Source organism: Scardinius erythrophthalmus (genome assembly GCF_964197995.2).
Source record: "Scardinius erythrophthalmus genome assembly, chromosome: 8".
NCBI classification, from domain to species: Eukaryota; Metazoa; Chordata; class Actinopteri; order Cypriniformes; family Leuciscidae; genus Scardinius; species Scardinius erythrophthalmus.
Window position 1 is genome coordinate 922,162 of NC_138228.1, and position 17,305 is coordinate 939,466.

Here is a 17,305-nt window from a genome sequence, read left to right on the forward strand (position 1 = left end):
TGAGTGTGTAAAAGTGTGAGTGTGTGTGTGTGTGTGTGTGTGTGTGTGTGTGTGTGTGTGTGTGTGTGTGTGTGTGTGTGTAAGTGTGAGTGTGAGAGTGTGTGTGAGTGTAAGTGTGAGTGTGTGTATAAGTGTGAGTGTGTAAAAGTGTGAGTGAGTGTGTGTGTGTAAGTGTGAGTGTGAGAGTGTGTATAAGTGTGAGTGTGAGTGTGTATAAGTGTGAGTGTGTGTGTGTAAGTGTGAGAGTGTGTATAAGTGCGAGTGTGTAAAAGTGTGAGTGTGTGTGTGTGTGTGTGTGTGTGTGTGTGTGTGTAAGTGTGAGAGTGTGTGTGAGTGTAAGTGTGAGTGTGTGTGTGTAAGTGTGAGAGTGTGTATAAGTGTGAGTGTGTAAAAGTGTGAGTGTGTGTGTGTGTGTGTGTGTGTGTGTGTGTGTAAGTGTGAGTGTGAGAGTGTGTGTGAGTGTAAGTGTGAGTGTGTGTATAAGTGTGAGTGTGTAAAAGTGTGAGTGAGTGTGTGTGTGTGTGTGTGTAAGTGTGAGTGTGAGAGTGTGTATAAGTGTGAGTGTGAGAGTGTGTATAAGTGTGAGTGTGTAAGTGTGAGTGTGAGAGTGTGTATAAGTGTGAGTGTGTAAAAGTGTGAGTGTGTGTAAGTGTGAGTGTGAGTGTAAGTGTGTAAAAGTGTGAGTGTGTGTAAGTGTGAGTGTGTGTGAGTGTAAGTGTGAGTGTGAGAGTGTGTATAAGTGTGTGTGTGTGTGTGTGTGTGTGTGTGTGTGTGTGTGTGTGTGTGTGTGTGTGTGAGTGTGTAAAAGTGTGAGTGTGTGTAAGTGTGAGTGTGAGAGTGTGTGTGAGTGTAAGTGTGAGTGTGAGAGTGTGTATAAGTGTGTGTGTGTGTGTGTGTGTGTGTGTGTGTGTGTGTGTGTGTGTGTGTGTGTGTGTGTGTGTGAGTGAGTGTGTGTGTAAGTGTGTGAGAGTGTCATCATTTCAACACAAACCGATGTCTGAAGCTGCTGTGTGACAGGTGTAGGAGTGTTTAAGGACACAGAAGAGGAGACGGGCGGAACGGACGGGTAACTGTGGGATCCTGACTCTCAGTGTGATCTAGAGATACAGACGTGTGCAGTGAACAATCAGTCACTGGTAAGTCAAATATCCAAATGTCAGTTTTAAATATTATATTTCTGTAAGCGAAGCTATTATTACGTCAGTTCTCAGAGTAATACGACACGTTGCGCTCTGTTCCAATCGCCTGTCTCCACTTCTGTGTCCTTAAACACTCGTTTCTGGAGTCGACAGCTCATACACGCTTATTCCTGGGTTTAGCTGGACTACACCTGTCACACAGCAGCTTTCAGACATCGCTTTGTGTTTGTTATAAGTCATAAATGACGAGGAGGAGGCAGCTTCACACAATGCAGAGTCGCTGGAGACGGTGGGATAGTTCCCCCCCGGTGTGTGTGTGTGTGTGTGTGGCCTAACGCGCTCGTCTCGATGTGTGATGACGCGAGTCTGGAGCTGATGAGAGTCGTATGGGGTTTGACCCGTCCAGAGTAAACACTCGTAAACACTGATCCTCTCACCTCGCTGTGGAGCAGTTCCCTGCGCCGGCCTTGGGCTTCAGCTGGAGACACACACACACACACACACACGAAAGCTCATCGTCAGCTGTCCTCTACACAACACTACACAACACTACACACACCAATACAGCTGCAACAATCAGTCATTAAACACATATTAAGATGATTTTAGGCACAATGCCTGAAAAATCATGAATACAGTCACTAGTAATGATTTAATAGTTTATCATTTTCAAACAAAAGGTGGCGCTGTGGCTAAACTGATGTGGTGTGGGCAGAGTCAGGTGACAATGACACAACGTTTGGTGTCAATATGCCAAAGCATTGTAGAGATACAGTCGTTTTGGCATCATGCCGTCAACTTAGTTTATGCGCTGTACAAAAACAGTTTCTTCTATCAACACGAAAATCTTTTTGCCCGCATCGTCTGAAGATGATCTGACTCGAATTTGGTATCTATGTTCTCGCACGACCCAAGGAACATATTAAGACAAGATTCATTACAATATTTCATCAAAAGTTATTAACATTTTTGGAAATTTCATTATAACTTTCCTTTTTGGAAACTTTTTGAGTACTGTATAGATCATGGAGCCGAAGACACATATTGAGTTTCGTTATGATACACCAAAGTGTTAGTAAAATATAACATTTTAAGACAAAATTCACAGTGGCCGATATGGGATAACTGGGTATCGTTCGACTCTGCATTTTGCAGCGAATCTAAAGAGACCAGTTGAGTGATTTTTGGCCAAACCGTTCAGAAGTTTTAAGCAAAAATGTCCATATCTCCTGACCACTAGGTGGCACTGTGCTGAAACTGTGCAGGTAGCCTCAGGTCACGGATGTTAAAACACACACCAATTTTGGTCAGAATACGCTAAAGCGTTGCGGAGATATCGCCTCACGTTCATTTTGGCGTGCTCTTCGACGAATTCGTTTGCACATTATTCGAGAACGATCTGATAAATCTAGTTAAATCCCAGTGTTAATTTTGACAGCAAATTTTGATTTAGTTTTAGTCATAGTCTTTCGACTAAAATGCCATTTAGTTTTAAGCCATATTTTAGTCATCTGAATTGTTTTAGTTTTAGTCGATGAAATAAAATAAGATTTTAGTCGGCTAAATCTAATGAGTTTAGTTAAATTGTAATGCATTAATTTAGAGTTTCTCTAAAATTTCCAAACCCATTATAATCTCCCAGAGAAAACATCTATTAACCTGTTGATATGAATGATTTTAAAGTTTGAACATGCAATAGAGACACAGATTTATTAACTGCTGTGACGTAAAAAAAATCTTAAAAATGTCGTTGACGAAAATAACACTGTTAGATGTCATAGCTTTTAGTCAACATGTTCTGAAGATAATCTGGTTCGATTTTCGTGAAATTTGGAGCAACGTTCTAGGAGGAGTTCAAAATGGCGTAAAACATTTTACGACGGCAAATTCTGGGTAAAATTACAATCATATGCACTATAATAACCTTGAGCCAAGGAATCAGACGGAAAGATTATTTCGTTCCTAGCCCTTATGGTTCAAAGAGTGCAACTTTGTACAGTTGGTGGCGCTAGAGCGATTGAGTTAGAGACTCCAGGCTTATTCTGCCCGAGTCTGGCACATGCAGCCCTGGAGCGTCTGTGTTTTGACTAGCCTAGCGCTGGCGTTAGCAGTCTCGGGTCGCGTTCTCTGAGCTCGCTTCATCCTCAGGCCTCGAGTGCTTGAAGAGATAACAGTTTTCATTCGCTTCAGTATTTCATAACACTGAGAGCTGATCTCAATGAGATCCAGATGGCAGCGAGATCGTACCACACACGCCGTCCTGGCACACACTCATCGCCACATCTGGACTGGGGTATTTCGCGTGTGTGTGTGTGTGTGTGTGTGACTTTACCCGCCAGTGCCAAGAGTAGTTCGCCCAGACTCTGCTGGTATAGATCAAGAGTGTCGTAGTCCTCCGCTCCGCTCTCCTCCTGCACACACAGCCCATCGCAACTACATTACCCATCATGCAACACTGCAGCTCACATGACACATATGCAAATTCAATTCAGTTCACTTTTCTTTTTTTTTTAAATCAACCCTAAAACGAATCGGCAGCCGGTGAAGTGATGCTAGGATAGGCGTAATGTGATCAGGAAAAATGTACTTGCTTGTCAAGTTTTAAGGCACTATCTAGAAAAGCACCAAGAGTTTTGACACAGGTGTTCACTGATGAAGTGTGTGTGTATGAGGGTGTATTATTAGCATAAATGAGCCATTATAACACATACCCGGGCAACAGCAGCGGACGCTACTTCCAGTGCGACCAGTAAACGCGGCTGATCTCTGGACATTTCTGTGAAATTAACACAACATCAGTGGTTTATGATGATAGATCTCAGACCAAACATTATTCAGACTCCAGATATAATTTGATATTTCTTCACTAGTGTGATCAGGACAATTAGTGTGAGTGAGGAGAGCAGAATAAAGTAAACTGTGACATATTATACCCAGAAACTCTTCATACAGAGACTACCAGTGACATTTATACACATTATTCAGACACTTTAAGCTGATCATGTTTTGCTGAAGTGTGTTGTCTTTAATTGCTAATGCTCTTTTTACACACAGACTGAACACAATGAAGCATTGCTTGGTGATTGGTTGAGCTAAACTGGTATTATCTAATTGTGTAGTTAAATTTAACAGCTGACAGATATTCAGCATAATTCATGTGTGAGACAGTCTAACAGAAGGACGGACAAAACCAGTCACATATCAACTGAGTTCTGCTCATATCACAGTTCTCTAAACTATAGCGAATAAACTGATCATGTGAGAGATGTTGGTGTCTGAATAATGTACTGTACTGTACTGGTTACCTATTAATATGTTCCTGGTTGATTTGGCCTCCTCAAAGCTGATTTTGTTGTCGGATCTGACCAGGGCTTTGAGCTCCTCGGCTCGAGACACGTACTGGTTCACCTGAGGGAGAACAGCGCAGGTCAGTAACGCTTCATTATCACCAGCTCTCACGGGTTACTGGAGTCACCTTCTGTCTCAGCGCTTCTTTCCTCAGTCTGTCCGTCTCATCTGAAAGAGACGAGGGCCGTGAGATCGCAGAGCTCTATCTCGTATATCAGAGGAACAGAGGCGCTTGTGTCTTACAGTGAATGGCAGGAACAAAGTGTTCGAGAGCGCTACAGTAGAGCGATAACGCCGCCGCCCGCGCGCCGTCCTGGTCCTTCTGCACCGCCTGCGTCACCAGCGCCTTCTGCAACACACAATCATCAGGGGTGAAGATCCTGGCCCATATCCACAACCCATAACTCTTTGTATTTGGAAGCCGATAACCGATATATCGGCCGATAAAACGAAATCCAAATTTTTATATAATTTTTTAGTCTCACTATTAAAAGCCACGACCCAAACACACAATTACAATGTTGACTATATGTGACCCTGGACCACAAAACCAGTCACATGGGTACATTTTCTGAAATTGAGATTTATACATCACATGACAGCTGAATAAATAAGCTTCCCAGTGATGTGTGGTTTGTTAGGATAGGACAATATGTGGAAATCTGGAATCTGAGGATGCAAAAAAAACATTGAGAAAATCATCTTTATAGTTGTGTGTTTATGTTGGCGATTGTGCTGCATTCACTCACACAAATACATGTTTTATATATTTACGGTAGGAAATTTACTAAATATTTTCATGGAACATGATCTTAATATCCTCATAATTTTTGGCAGAAAAGAAAAATGGTATAATTTTGACCCATACGGTGTATTGTTGGATATTGCCACAGATAAACCCGTGCGACTCGAGACTGGTGACGTGATCCAGGGTCACATGACTATATTATCGGCTTTAATATATCGGCCAAATTTTCTTATCGGGCCGATAGCGCTAACAATAAAAATGAACATATATCAGTCGATACCGATATATCACGCATCTCTTGAATGAGGACATCAGTGTCAGCTGGAGGATAAACTCCTGTTTACTGTGTGATTGTCGATCAGCGTCTGCGTGACACAGTTCACTCGCGTCTGGTCTGACACTGGCGACGAGCAGTAGCGTTTCTGCCACTTCAGGTCTAAAATAAACGTGTGACTGTGAGTGTGTGTGTGTGTGTGTGAGTCTGCGCGGGTCATACGACACACTCACGGCCTTGGCGAGGCTCTCGGCGCTGGGCATGTGCTCCAGATCCACGAACGCATGAAGGAAGAACTCGTGGAAGGAGATGCGTGTGTCCGGGTCTCTCTCCAGCAACCGGAGCAGAAGATCTCGACAGTCTCGGGAAACTCTGGCTCCGGAAGGCAGCTACACACACACACACACACACACACACACACACACACACACACACACAGATTTGTTTAGCTATACTTGTGGGGACTCTCCATAGGCGTAAATGTTTTTATACTGTACAAACTATATATTCTATTCCCCTACACTAACCTGACCCATCACACACACACACACACACACACACACACTAACCCGACCTCTAAACCTGCCCATCACACACACACACACACACACACACACACTAACCCGACCCCTAAACCTGCCCATCACACACACACACACACACACACACACACACACTAACCCGACCTCTAAACCTGCCCATCACACACACACACACACACACACACTAACCCGACCTCTAAACCTGCCCATCACACACACACACACACACTAACCTGACCTCTAAACCTGCCCATCACACACACACACACACACACACACACACACTAACCTGACCTCTAACACACACTAACCTGACCTCTAAACCTGCCCATCACACACACACACACACACACACTAACCTGACCTCTAAACCTGCCCATCACACACACACACACACACACACACACACACACTAACCTGACCTCTAAACCTGCCCATCACTCACACACACACACACACACACACACACTAACTCGACCCCTAAACCTGCCCATCACACACACACACACACTAACCCGATCTCTAAACCTGCCCATCACACACACACACACACACTAACCCGATCTCTAAACCTGCCCATCACACACACACACACACACACACACACACACACACACACACACACACACACACACACACACACACACACACTAACCCGACTTCTAAACCTGCCCATCACACACACACACACACACACACACACACTAACCCGATCTCTAAACCTGCCCATCACACACACACACACACACACACACACACACACACACACACACACACACTAACCCGACCTCTAAACCTGCCCATCACACACACACACACACACACACACACACTAACCCGACCCCTAAACCTGCCCATCACACACACACACTAACCCGACCTCTAAACCTGCCCATCACACACACACACACACACACACACACACACACACTAACCCGACCTCTAAACCTGCCCATCACACACACACACACACTAACCTGACCTCTAAACCTGCCCATCACACACACACACACACACACACACACACACACACACACACACTAACCTGACCTCTAACACACACTAACCTGACCTCTAAACCTGCCCATCACACACACACACACACACACACACACACACTAACCTGACCTCTAAACCTGCCCATCACACACACACACACACACACACACACTAACCTGACCTCTAAACCTGCCCATCACTCACACACACACACACACACACACACACACACACACACACACACACTAACTCGACCCCTAAACCTGCCCATCACACACACACACACACACACACAACACACACACACACTAACCCGATCTCTAAACCTGCCCATCACACACACACACACACACACACACACACACACACACACACACACACACACACACTAACCCGACTTCTAAACCTGCCCATCACACACACACACACACACACACACACACACTAACCCGACCTCTAAACCTGCCCATCACACACACACACACACACACACACACACACACACACACACACACACACACACACACTAACTCGACCCCTAAACCTACATACACACACACACTAACCTGACCCCTAAATCTGCCCATCACACACACACACACACACACACAAACCCAACCCCTAAACCTACACACACACATACACAAACACACACACAAACCCAACCCCTAAACCTACACACACACACACACACACTAACCCGACCCCTAAATCTGCCCATCACACACACACACTAACTCGACCCCTAAACCTACACACACACACACACACACAATATCCCGACCCCTAAATCTGCCCATCACACACACACACACACACACACACACACACAACCCCTAAACCTACACACACACACACTAACCCGACCCCTAAATCTGCCCATCACACACACACAACCCAACCCCTAAACCTACACACACACACACACACACACACACACACACACACACACTAACCCGACCCCTAAATCTGCCCATCACACACACACACACACACACACACACACACACACACACACACACACACTAACCCGACCCCTAAATCTGCCCATCACACACACACACAACCCGACCCCTAAACCTACACACACACACACACACACACACACACACACACACACACACACACACACACACACTAACCCGACCCCTAAATCTGCCCATCACACACACACACACACACACACACACACACACACACACACACACACACACACACACACACACACACACACACACACACAACCCCTAAACCTACACACACACACAACCACACACACACACACACACACTAACCCGACCCCTAAATCTGCCCATCACACACACACAACCCAACCCCTAAACCTACACACACACACACACACTAACCCGACCCCTAAATCTGCCCATCACACACACACACACACACACACACACACACACACACACACTAACCCGACCCCTATAATCTGCCCATCACACACACACACACACACACACACACACACACACACACACAACCCGACCCCTAAACCTACACACAAACACACACACACACACACACACACACACACACACACACACACTAACCCGACCCCTAAATCTGCCCATCACACACACACACACACACACACACACACACACACACACACACAACCCGACCCCTAAACCTACACACACACACACACACACACACACACACACACACACAATAACCCGACCCCTAAATCTGCCCATCACACACACACACACACACACACACACACACACACACACACACACACACACACACACACACACACAACCCAACCCAACCCCTAAACCTACACACACACACACACACACACACACACACACACAATAACCCGACCCCTAAATCTGCCCATCACACACACACACAACCCAACCCCTAAACCTACACACACACACACACACACACACACACACACACACACACAATAACCCGACTCCTAAACCTACACACACACACACACACACACAATAACCCGACTCCTAAACCTACACACACACACTGACCCGACCCCTAAACCTACACACACACACACACACACACACACACACACACACACACACACACACACACACAATTTAAGCATTGGGGATGCTTAAATTGATTAATCGATTCACCGGTGCTATTGATCTGCATTACCAAACGTGGATGTTTTACACCAAATCATAGTCTCTGCTGCACCAATTTAACTGATATAAATAGTGTAGAACATTGCATAGAAACTGTGTCTATTCCTCGTTTAGTGAGATCAAATCATAAATCTACTGCAGGATCTAGAAAAAATCTAATTGTTATTAAACCAGAAAATGTTGCTATTGGTAATCAAAAACAATTTTTAAAGCTAGGTCTTCTAAACATTAGATCACTCACACCTAAGGCAGTTATTGTAAATGAAATAGTCACAGATAATAGCTTCGATGTACTTTGCCTTACTGAAACCTGGCTTAAACCAAATGATTATTTCGGTCTAAATGAGTCTACTCCTCCTGGATACTTCTATAAGCACGAGCCCCGTCTGAATGGTCGTGGCGGCGGTGTTGCAACAATCTATAGAGATTTTCTCAATGTTACTCAGAAAACGGGTTATAAGTTTATTTCATTTGAAGTACTTGTACTAAATGTTACGCTCTTAGATGATAGAAAAACATCCCTATTATCTCTAGCCTTGGCTACCGTATATAGACCGCCTGGGCCTTACGCTGATTTCCTAAAAGAGTTTGCAGATTTTCTCTCAGACCTATTAGTTAACTTCGATAAAGCATTAATTGTTGGAGACTTTAATATCCATGTAGATAATCAAAATGATGCGTTAGGGGCTGCGTTTACAGATTTATTAAACTCCTTTGGGGTCAAGCAAAACATCACCGGACCGACTCATCGATTTAATCATACACTCGATTTAATTATATCACATGGAACCGATCCAACCGATATAGATATCATTCCACAAAGTGACGATGTCACTGACCATTACATGGTAACTTGCATATTACGTACTCCTGTAATATATCATGCTGCGCCGCGTTATCGATTAGGCAGAACAATCCTTCCATCCACCATAGATCATTTTTCAAACAGCTTATCGGATCTGTCTCAGCTGCTCAGTGAACCCAAACAAACAGATGAACTTGAGGAATTAACTAGCACTATGAGCACCATTCTCTCTGGATCATTGGATATTGTTGCGCCCATTAGATTAAAAAAGGTCAGAGAGAAAAGTAAAGCACCATGGTACAACAGTACTACGCGTGTTCTAAAGAGAGAAACCCGTAATTTAGAGCGTAAATGGAAACAAACCAACTTAGAGGTCTTTAGAATCGCATGGAAAGACAGTATGTCACGTTATAAAAAGGCCCTAAAAGCGGCCAGGGCTGAGCATCTCCGCAAACTAATAGAAAACAACCATAACAATCCTAAGTTCTTATTTAACACCGTGGCGAGACTAACAAATAAACAGATGTCTCCTGAACAAAGTATTCCATTACAGTTTAGTAGTAATGATTTCATGAAGTTCTTCACTGAGAAAATAGAAAACATCCGAACCACAATTGTAAACGTTCAATCCTCAATCGCGCCTTATAATTCAGCCTCGATTATCACCCCGCAAGAACAATTACAGTGCTTTTCAACTATAGAACAAAAAGAGTTAAATAAATTTATCATTTCCTCTAAAACAACAACATGTTTATTAGATCCCATACCAACTAAACTATTGAAAGAAGTGTTACCTGTAGTGGAAGAGCCTCTCCTCAATATTATTAACTCGTCTTTATCTTTAGGTTATGTTCCAAAAACATTTAAACTGGCAGTTATAAAACCTCTCATTAAGAAACCACAATTAGATCCGAATAATCTAGTAAATTATAGACCCATTTCAAATCTACCTTTTATGTCTAAAATACTAGAAAAAGTTGTGTCCGCTCAACTGGGCTCTTTCTTACAAGAAAATGACACCTATGAAAAGTTTCAGTCTGGGTTCAGGCCACATCATAGCACTGAAACTGCGCTCGTTAAAATCACAAATGATTTACTTTTAGCTTCTGACCAAGGCTGTATCTCAATACTAGTTTTACTTGATCTTAGTGCTGCGTTCGATACTATAGATCATACAATACTCTTAGATCGACTACAAAACTATACTGGTGTTCAAGGACAAGCATTAAGCTGGTTTAGATCGTATTTATCTGACCGCTACCATTTTGTTTATTTAAATGGAGAAAAATCGATCATAACTCCAGTAAACTATGGAGTGCCGCAGGGATCTGTGTTAGGCCCTCTATTATTCTCAATATATATGCTACCACTTGGAAATAATATAAGGAAACATGGAATTAGTTTCCATTGTTATGCTGATGACACTCAAATCTATATTTCATCACGGCCAGATGAAAACGCTAAATTATCCAAATTGACAGAGTGTGTTAAAGATATAAAAGATTGGATGACGCATAATTTTCTTTTATTAAATCCAGACAAGACAGAGGTACTACTTATCGGTTCAAAAAACCGCCCACAAAACCTCTCACAATACAACTTTAACATAGTAGGATGTCCTGTTACTTCATCCTCTACAGTAAAAGACCTGGGTGTTATATTAGACTGCAACCTGTCTTTTGAAAATCATATTTCATATGTTACAAGAACAGCCTTTTTCCACCTTAGAAACATTGCTAAGCTACGTAATATGCTATCAGTTTCTGACGCAGAAAAGTTAGTTCATGCATTCATGACCTCGAGACTAGATTACTGTAATGCGTTATTAGCCGGTTGTCCTGCATCCTCAATAAACAAGCTACAGTTAGTCCAAAATGCCGCCGCTAGAGTTCTAACTAGATCAAGAAAATATGATCATATAACACCGATTTTATCATCCCTACATTGGTTACCTATAAAGTCCCGTATTAATTACAAGTTATTGCTACTGACTTATAAAGCCCTAAACGGCTTAGCTCCAGTCTATTTAACCGATCTTCTATCGCCCTATAATCCATCGCGCTCTTTAAGGTCACTAAATTCGAGGCTTCTGGTCATACCTAGGATATCCAGATCCACCAAAGGAGGGAGAGCATTTTCACATTTAGCACCAAAACTCTGGAATAGTCTTCCGGATACTGTTCGTTGCTCAGACTCGCTCTCCCAGTTTAAAACTAGATTAAAGACGCATCTCTTCAGCCAGGCATTCATATAATACTTTTAATCTTACAGTTAAATCCGACCTCTAGCTTATAAACGCCAGAGGAGAACTGGCCCTCGACTGAGCCTGGGTTCTCCCAAGGTTTTTTTTTCTCCATTAGGTCACCTGATGGAGTTTTTCGGTTCCTTGCCACTGTTGCCTTTGGCTTGCTCAGTTGGGGATATTTGGGGATATTTAATTTAATTAATCAATCAACGATACTATTGATCAGCATTACCGAACGTAGACGTTCCACTAGAAACAAACATTGATGTATTGTTCTAATTTATTACTGTGAAGCTGCTTTGATACAACCTGTGTTGTGAAAAGCGCTATATAAATAAACTTGACTTGACTTGACTTGACACCAGAAACAAACACTGATGTACTATTTTATTTAATACTGTGAAGCTGCTTTGATACAATCTGTATTGTGAAAAGCGCTATATAAATAAAGTTGACTTGACTTGACTTGACACACACAATAACCCGACCCCTAAACCTACCCATCACACACACACACACACAATAACCCGACCTCTAAACCTACCCATCACACACACACAATAACCCGACCCCTAAACCTACCCATCACACACACACACACACACACACACACACACAATAACCCGACCTCTAAACCTACCCATCACACACACACACACACACACACACACACTAACCCGACCCCTAAATCTGCCCATCACACACACACACACACACACACACACACACACACACACACACACACACACACAATAACCCGACTCCTAAACCTACACACACACACACACACACAATAACCCGACCCCTAAATCTGCCCATCACACACACACACACACACACACACAATAACCCGACCCCTAAACCTACCCATCACACACACACACACACACACACACACACACACACACACACACAATAACCCGACCCCTAAATCTGCCCATCACACACATACACACACAATAACCCGACACGTAAATCTGCCCATCACACACACACACACACAATAACCCGACTCCTAAACCTACACACACACACTGACCCGACCCCTAAACCTACACACACACACACACACACACACACACACACACACACTAACCCGACCCCTAAACCTACCCATCACACACACACACACACACACACACTAACCCGACCCCTAAACCTACCCATCACACACACACACACACACACACACACACTAACCCGACCCCTAACCCTGCCCATCACATTTTTAATAAAACACTGTTTAGTGTTTTTAAAGCCATTTGAAATACGAGGACTCGGGAAATCTCCTCATAAATCTTGTTCACGTTGTAATACCAGTGTAATACCAGTGTCATTATACACATTTCTGTCCTCATAAATCACAAACACACACACACACACACACACACACACACACACACACACAGAGCAAGTCACATCAATGTCTGGAACAACTGCTCCATCTAGTGCTGACAGAGAGAATGCAGGAGTGCAGGAAATCAAGATTTACAGCTCTAATTTGTTTATGGAATATTGCAGTGTTTATTCTAAATGATCATCATCATCATTGTGTTAATAATGAATCAGAATCAGTTCCTCTTGCAGCATCTCTTCTCTTCTGATGACGAGGGCGGGGCTTTAACCTGTCACTCACATGAGATCAGCCAATAGCAAACCACAACCATCCAATCAATTCCCCTCAGACTCAATCAAGCCCCGCCCACATTTGCTCTTGTTCCAGAAGCCGTTTGTAACTAGATCTGTAAACTTGAGTCTCACCTCGACGGGTTTCTCACTGCGGATCTTCTCTTCCAGCTCAGTGAACGAGCGAGAGGCAAACGGCGCTCGTCCAAATAAAGCTTCTGCCCTCAGAAAGACACACACACACACACACACACACAGGCGTTAAAAAACTTTATCTGAATAATTCAGATTTCAGATTCAGGCTGCGTTTATTTGACTAAAAATACAGTAAAAACAGTAAAATCTTATTATATTGTAAAACGGCTGCTTTAGATGAGAGTATATTCAGGGATGCACGATATGAACAATATACCGATAACCGATAATTCTTTATATTGGAAAGCCGATAATCGATATATCGGCCAATAAATCTAAAACCAAAACAATTTTTGAGAGCCTGTTTACAAAAACAGAAGTCTCACCATTAAAAGCCACGTCCCACGCACAGAACTATATTGTTCTCATTATAGTTTTATGTAGCCGATATATATGACAGAGTTTGCACTGGATTTTCCTTTTTTGAAGTGATTCCAATCATATTTTAAGCAATTCAGAAATCATCATGTTGAACAGTGCGCATCTGAAGCGTCTCAGCTGGAGGAATTATTTATCAGCTTTAATATATCGTACACATTTTATTATCAGACCGATAACGATAAAATGGCCGACATATTGTCCATCCCTAATATACAGTAAAGAGTAATTTATTCCTGTGATCAAAGCTGAATGTTCAGCATCATTACTCCAGTCTTCAGTGTCACATGACCCTTCAGAAATCACTCTAATATGATGATTTGATGATCAAGAAACATTTATGATGATGATCAAGATATTTTGAAGAATGTTGTGGAGCAAACACTGGCTTTCATGATCTGATCTTTAACTGGGTGACCTCACCGTACAGGATGACCCCGACGGACCACAGATCCACTCGCGCGTCATAGTGCCGGCGACACACCATCTCCGGAGCCATGTAGAGCGGGGAGCCTCGGAGCGCGTGCTGCTCGTCCCACGGGCTCATGTACTGCGCAAAGCCGAAGTCTACACACACACACATCACAGTCAATCATTCAGCAGACGCTTACATCCAAGCGAGGAACAGAAGCAGTGAAACTAACTAAACTAAACTCAGTCAGATGCTGAAATAAAGATCACCTGCGAGCTTCAGAACGTTTCCACTCAGCAGAATGTTCTGAGGTTTGAGGTCCAGATGCGAGATGTTCTTCTCATGGAGAAACTGAAGAGCACATGCTGAAACACACACACACACACACACAACATCACTGGCTCTTGTTCTCTCATCTGAATCAGTCTGTATCAGGCATTTGTTTCATACCGATCTGCTGTAGGCACCGGCGCGCAACTCTTTCCGGAAGAATCCGCCGACTGCGGATAAAACTGGACAGATCTCCTCCTGAGCACCACTCCAGAATCAGATAGATGTTCTCACTGTCCCACTGGCAGACGGAGATGGGAACGAGACTTATGGACCAGTATAACAGCACACACACACACAGAACTGAATGCTGGGAAACTGTACCTGGAAGTCTTTGAGCTGCACTATATGAGGATGCCGGACCGTCTTCAGGATCTCGATCTCAGTCAGGAGGTTTTCCATGGAGGTTTTGTTGAGAGTTTTCTTGCTGACCACCTTCACCGCCACCGCTTCCCTGTTGTCAGTCTGCAAACACACACACACTGTCCATCAAAACACGCAGATCATCTACAACACACACACACAGTCACAATCATGAATAACCACTCGCCTTTCTGAAAGCTTTATAAACTGTGGCGTATGTGCCGCTTCCCAGCTTCTCTGTGAGAATGAAGTCTTTGAGCTTCGGCGGAGCGAAACCCGCGGCCATCCCGAACCCACATCAATCACCAATAACCAATAATCGATGATATTTACAGCACAGCGCTTTCTTCTGCTGCCCTGATCTGAGCCATTAAAGCGTACGATTCAACCTCGGACTGTTAACTTTATATTATTAATAGCCATATATTGTTTAATACATGATTAGAGGATCTTGTACATTTCATGAACATGAAGCGCTGCGGTGTGTTTACTTCCGCACATTGACGTCATCACTGACACCTGCCGGCCACATCTGGTACTGCGACAATTCATTTTTGTCATAATTTCAATTTTTTAATTATCGTAGTCTACTTTTATGTCATAATGATGATATAAAAAGTCAAAATGTTGGCTTGTTATTTCATAATTAGGGCTTAGTATGGTATAATTATGACGTTTTATGTCATTATGATTTACCAAAACATGATTTTTTTTCTTATGTGTCATACATGCTTGATGCTTCTATACATAGAATGAGTGAAATGACAGTAAATAACATTGAAGAGTATTTCTGTCCTCGTGGGTCACGCGGCTGTTATCAATACTCCTCAGCTCATATTAACAGAGTGAAGCTTCTAGAGCGGAAACAACATGAACTCTAGAGTGTAAGAATGGGCGTGTCTGATTATCGGATACAATGTGTTTACATAATAATTCCTCGATTTTTACTCTTCATTCTGTTTTGTTTTTCTCAAAATGTATTACTGCCATTATTAATGTGTAAATTATTGTCTGTTTACTTTATTCAGAATCAGCGCAAATATATAATAGTGATGAATCATAGTATTTCATTTGCATCTCTCTTAAATTAAATCTGTGAAAGGTTTTATCCTTAAAACATGCAAATTAAATTAAGCCTTTCCAGCAAAAAAAAAAAAAAATCTTTATGATTCAGTTTTTGTTTTTCATAAAGCACTTCCAACGCAACTCAAGGCTGACATAGCGCTGTACAATATACAAATCTGATACAATACAAATACAACAATACAAAAGAACACAACACAACAGAATACAGACATTATTCCTAGTTGAAAGCTATTGATGAAAGGTCTTTTAAAGCAAATGCCTTGGTAGAGAGGAGGCATTTTTAACCTAAGTATTTCCTCTTTCAGATTAACAAACCAGTACATTCATTTTCCAAACATAGTTACATTAAAACCCCTGCTATATTACCCACCCATCCAACACTTGTCACTTGCAATTGCCTGAAGATTGCTAGAATAAATATGCAAGAAACAAATCATTAAAAAAAGTGCAACAAAAAAAAAATATTTAAAGTAACAGTAATGTAAAAGAGTTCTTCTATATAAACTCTTATATTGCCTCTCCCCCAAGGTCATCATCCTGTACTCTCAATAAATGTCAGGCATCTGCCCCACTTTCTCCTATAAACCTCTTGTTTCCAGTAATCTGTATGCCATTCCTTCATATGCACAAACTTTGCTCACTTCTGTAACCTGTAACTTTAAAAATGGTTTGATTCG

At 42.6% G+C, this 17,305-nt stretch overlaps 1 protein-coding gene across 1 annotated transcript in view; it reads right to left on the reverse strand.

The window, feature by feature from the left end:
• ulk3 (unc-51 like kinase 3) overlaps positions 1–16,072 on the reverse strand; it is a 20,133-nt gene extending 4,061 nt beyond the window's left edge. The window contains exons 1-13 of the mRNA XM_081373137.1: positions 15,730–16,072; positions 15,504–15,644; positions 15,300–15,420; positions 15,119–15,214; positions 14,861–15,004; positions 14,000–14,082; positions 5,743–5,898; positions 4,731–4,836; positions 4,615–4,655; positions 4,445–4,547; positions 3,851–3,915; positions 3,472–3,550; positions 1,577–1,617 (exon numbers count right to left, since the gene is read on the reverse strand). Of these exons, the coding sequence (XP_081229263.1) occupies positions 1,577–1,617; positions 3,472–3,550; positions 3,851–3,915; positions 4,445–4,547; positions 4,615–4,655; positions 4,731–4,836; positions 5,743–5,898; positions 14,000–14,082; positions 14,861–15,004; positions 15,119–15,214; positions 15,300–15,420; positions 15,504–15,644; positions 15,730–15,828 (1,275 nt within the window). The 5' untranslated portion in view covers positions 15,829–16,072. The remainder of the gene's footprint in view (positions 1–1,576; positions 1,618–3,471; positions 3,551–3,850; positions 3,916–4,444; positions 4,548–4,614; positions 4,656–4,730; positions 4,837–5,742; positions 5,899–13,999; positions 14,083–14,860; positions 15,005–15,118; positions 15,215–15,299; positions 15,421–15,503; positions 15,645–15,729) is intronic.
• Between the last annotated feature and the right edge of the window lie 1,233 nt (positions 16,073–17,305).